The sequence below is a fragment of the Loxodonta africana genome, chromosome 14, assembly GCF_030014295.1.
Source record: "Loxodonta africana isolate mLoxAfr1 chromosome 14, mLoxAfr1.hap2, whole genome shotgun sequence".
Classification (NCBI taxonomy): domain Eukaryota; kingdom Metazoa; phylum Chordata; class Mammalia; order Proboscidea; family Elephantidae; genus Loxodonta; species Loxodonta africana.
The window spans coordinates 90,382,426-90,386,634 of record NC_087355.1 but is presented as its reverse complement, the minus strand read 5'-3'; the positions used below and the strand labels follow the sequence as shown (position 1 = coordinate 90,386,634).

The following is a 4,209-nucleotide window of genomic DNA, read 5'->3' as shown; positions in this document are numbered from 1 at the left end:
CGGCGGCTGAGTCAGCCCGCGGCCGAGCCCTGCGCGCAGGGGTGGGGCCTCCTCCGCCGGGAAAGGGGGTGGTGAGGGGGTGCGGGGGCGGGGCCTGAGGCGCGGGGGCGGGGCGGCGGGGCCGCGTCTCAGCCAATGAGCGCCGGAGCTCCGGGAGGGGCCGCCCACGGCCCGGCGCCGCAGCATAAAGAGCGGGCGGCCAGGGCTCGGCGCAGCGCGGCGCTCGGAGCTCCCGGCCTCCTCCGGCGCCTCCTGCCTCCCTCCAGCGCCTTCCGCGCTGCGCCCGCCGCGCCCGCCGCGCCGACAGAGACTCCGCATCGAGCCCGGCCCGCTCCCGGCAGGCAGCCTCCCTCTCCTCGCCTGACCGGTCCGAGCCGCAGCCGCCCAGCCCCTGCGAGCCATGGAGCTGGACCAAAGGACGAGCGGCGGCCTCCACGCCTACCCGGGGCCGCGGGGCGCGCCGGCCGCCAAGCCCAACGTGATCCTACAAATCGGCAAGTGCCGGGCGGAAATGCTGGAGCACGTGCGCCGGACGCACAAGCACCTGCTGACCGAGGTGTCCAAGCAGGTGGAGCGCGAGCTGAAGGGGCTGCACAGGTCCGTGGGCAAGCTGGAGAGCAACCTGGACGGCTACGTGCCCGCGGGCGACTCGCAGCGCTGGAAGAAGTCCATCAAGGCCTGCCTGTGCCGCTGCCAGGAGACCATCGCCAACCTGGAGCGCTGGGTCAAGCGTGAGGTTCACGTGTGGCGCGAGGTCTTCTACCGGCTAGAGCGCTGGGCCGACCGCCTGGAGACCATGGGCGCCAAGTACCCGGTGGGCAGCGATCAGGCCCGCCGCACGGTCTCCGTGGGCGTCGGGGGCCCCGAAAACTACCGCCACGAGGCGGACAACTACGACTACACCGTCAGCCCCTACGCCATCACCCCGCCGCCGGCCGCCGGTGAGCTGCCGGGGCAGGAGCCAGCCGGTGCCCAGCAGTACCCGCCGTGGGGGCCGGGCGAGGAAGGGCAGCCCAGTCCCGGAGTGGACACGCAGATCTTTGAGGACCCGCGGGAGTTCCTGAGCCACCTGGAGGAGTACCTGCGGCAGGTGGGTGGCACGGAAGAGTACTGGCTCTCGCAGATCCAGAACCACATGAACGGGCCAGCCAAGAAGTGGTGGGAGTACAAGCAAGGCTCGGTGAAGAACTGGGTGGAGTTTAAGAAGGAGTTTCTCCAGTACAGCGAGGGCACGCTGTCCCGGGAGGCCATGCAGCGGGAGCTGGACCTGCCGCAGAAGCAGGGCGAGCCGCTCGACCAGTTCCTGTGGCGCAAACGGGACCTGTACCAGACGCTGTACGTGGACGCGGAGGAGGAGGAGGTCATCCAGTACGTGGTGGGCACCCTGCAGCCCAAGCTCAAGCGCTTCCTGAGCCACCCGCTGCCCAAGACCCTGGAGCAGCTCATACAGAGGGGCTTGGAGGTACAGGACGGACTGGAGGAGGCGGCCGAGCCAGCCGGGCAGCCCCTGCCCACGGAGGAGGACTCGGAGGCGCTCACACCTGCCCTCACCAACGAGTCTGTGGCCAGTGACCGGACCCAGCCTGAGTAGAGGGTGGTGAGCCAGCCCACCTGCCCTCCTGACACACCCTCGGGGCAGTAGCCCACGGACTTGAGAGCTGGGGTCAGCCTCTGCAGGGGCCTCTTTCAGTGGCACCCACCTTGGCTCTGGCTGACCCACACAGACACCCCGCTGCCCAGCATGGGCAACTCCCCAAAACAGCAAATCACCCCAAGCTGGGTCTCCTGCCCTGACATCCCTCACACCCCACCATCTGTCTTCCTGGCCCCACCACCACACCCTCAGGCCACGACGGAACCTCCCAGTTCCCTCCCTCTGCTTGTCCGGCGCTGGCTCCCCTGGGCACTTGGAAAGCCAAGTGTCCCATAGCACGACTGGTGTACGGAGCTGGGGACACCCAGAGCAGAAGCTGGGCAGGACCAGTGTCTCGGGAACCTCAACGTCCAGTGATGCCGCCATGCCACCCCCAGAGCAGAAGCTGAGCAGGACCAGTGCTTCAGGGACCTCAACGTCCAGTGATGCCACCACGCCCAGAGCAGAAGCTGGGCAGGACCAGCGTCTCTCGGGAACCTCAACTTCAGTGATGCCGCCATGCCACCCCCAGAGCAGAAGCTGAGCAGGACCAGTGTCTCGGGAGCCTCAACGTCCAGTGATGGCACCACCCCCAGAGCAGAAGCTGGGCAGGACCAGTGACTCGGGAACCTCAACTTCAGTGACGCCGCCATGCCACCCCCAGAGCAGAAGCTGAGCAGGACCGGTGTCTCGGGAACCTCAACTTCAGTGACGCCGCCATGCCGCCCTCTCCTGGCAGCCACTGCCGAGCCAGCTGGCACCTGTGCTGCCTCCAGGGCAGCTGGCCAGCCCGGCAGCGCCGCTCTTCCTCTCGGGAGGGCTGACGTTCTGGCGGCGGCTGCGGCAGACCTGGGATCCTGGTGCCTTCTGGAGCCTCAGGTGAGCCCCTGCCTGTGGCACCCCCACCTGAGCTCTGGGAGGACCCCAACTCCATTTTCTGGTGACAGAACCAGGTGGCCTGTGGAGGGGGGGTTGGGAGCAGCCACCCCGGTGACCGGGAGGGGGGCATGGGAGCCGAGGAGGGCCGGGAGCTTGCTGAGCCACCTCTTGCTGACTGTGTCCTCTCTCTCTCTCTCTGTCCCCTAGTAGCGGTGATTCACCCGCCTGGAGAAGGACGAGGCTGTGACTCATGGTGGTAGTGGAGGGTCCTGGAGGCCCTGAGTCCCCCAGTGCAGCTGAGGCAGCAGCTGGCTCCCTCGGAGCCAGGAGAGTGATGACAGGTAATGGCACCCCCCTTCACCCCCAGACCCCATCTTTTCCTCATCTGTCCTAATAAGGGGTCCTGCAATGGAGCCTGTGAACCCCTCCCCAGGGAGCCCCCTCCCAGGTCCCAGGGCACTCCCTGAGAGGGGAACCTACAGGGTTGCTGGGGACTTCAGGAGCACCCCCGCCCCCCAGGTCCTCCCTGCAGGCCCCCCATCTTGGCCCTGGCACTGTCCCACCATTGTCCCACATTCCTCCTGCGCAGCGTCCCCCACCCCCCAGCCTTCGGCCCTGGCACTGTCCCTTACCGCCCTCTTTCTTTCTCCTTCAGGTCTCAAGGCTCCCACAACAGCTTGGCTGCTGGGCCTGGCACAGTTTCCTGTCCTCCTTCCCGAAAGCTGCCTTCACAGGAAAAGTCCAGGACAGACAGCCAGACAGCCAGGATAGGACACCTCGCTCCCAGCTCAGCCTGAAAGCTGATGGTGACAACGGCCCAGCTCGAGGGCCAGGGCCTGCATGGTGCCCGCCCCGATGGCCGCCACCTGGCTGTCCCAGAGCACTGCAGCTTGAGCCGGGGATCCATTACCCTGCTCGCTGCACTCCGTCCTCTCCCGCCGAGCCCCGAGATTGGGGCCCTTGCCCCGGCCCGGCGGCCACAAGCTCAGCCCCAGAGATTCCGGAAGCCTTGCTCTTGGGGCTGATGGAGGTGCTCTGCCCTGCTGCAGCCCAGGCCTGGACCCCTGCCCTCCTGCAGCAGCATACCCCCGTGCTTGCAGGCCATTCGTGTCTGCAACCCAGGCAGGCACTGGTTGGAGGTCCCCCTTCTGCCTCTTCACTGGGGGTTTCCAGATTCTGGGGACCAACTTCTGCTGATGACTCCGACAGACCACCCTGCACCCCTGCCAGCCGCCCACAGATTTTATTTTTGCACATAAGCCCTAGCCCCTACCCGCAGGCTGGTACGGCTGCAGGGAGGCCCTGGGGCCCCGGAGACCCTGGGGATCCCAGGAGAGTGTGGCCAGCCCCCCACAGACAGGCCTCCAGTGTCAGGCCTGTGTGTGCACCCCTTCTCACCTGGAGACAGATGACTTTATAAGCTTTTGTTAGTAAAACACTGGCGCTTCCCTGCTGTGAGCGTGTGGCTATTTCTTCGGCTTGGACGCGGGTGGAATGGGTTGCAGAGGCAGCAGCCCAAGGGTGGAGGGTGGCAGGGCCTGGGTTCTGTCATGACAGTGCCCCCTGGCCTAAAGGATGACCCTGGCACCCCCTCGGGGTCTCTGAGCACAGGTGGGGCAGCATCCCAGGGCAAGGCTGTCAGGGAGCAGACACCCGCTCCCCCACAGAGCAGTCCCAGTCAGGGTCCTGCACTTGGA

The 4,209-nt window shown here is 66.8% G+C and overlaps 1 protein-coding gene across 2 annotated transcripts; it reads left to right on the top strand.

The window, feature by feature from the left end:
* Nucleotides 1–274: 274 nt before the first annotated feature.
* ARC (activity regulated cytoskeleton associated protein) lies at nt 275–3,965 on the top strand. Of its 2 annotated transcripts, XM_003422399.4 has the most exons (3): nt 275–2,512; nt 2,720–2,853; nt 3,168–3,965. In XM_003422399.4, exon 1 carries the CDS (start codon nt 401–403, stop codon nt 1,589–1,591), a length of 1,191 nt encoding a protein of 396 aa, XP_003422447.1. In that variant the 5' UTR covers nt 275–400; the 3' UTR covers nt 1,592–2,512; nt 2,720–2,853; nt 3,168–3,965. The 2 variants fall into 2 exon arrangements, with proteins under 2 accessions (XP_003422447.1, XP_023397386.1); XM_023541618.2 differs by having other exon boundaries at nt 2,720–3,965.
* The last annotated feature ends 244 nt before the right edge of the window (nt 3,966–4,209 follow it).

What these genes read in the sequence shown, in the direction of transcription:
- ARC (XM_003422399.4), top strand. Translation starts at nt 401, where the DNA reads ATGGAGCTGGACCAAAGGACGAGCGGCGGCCTCCACGCCTACCCGGGG.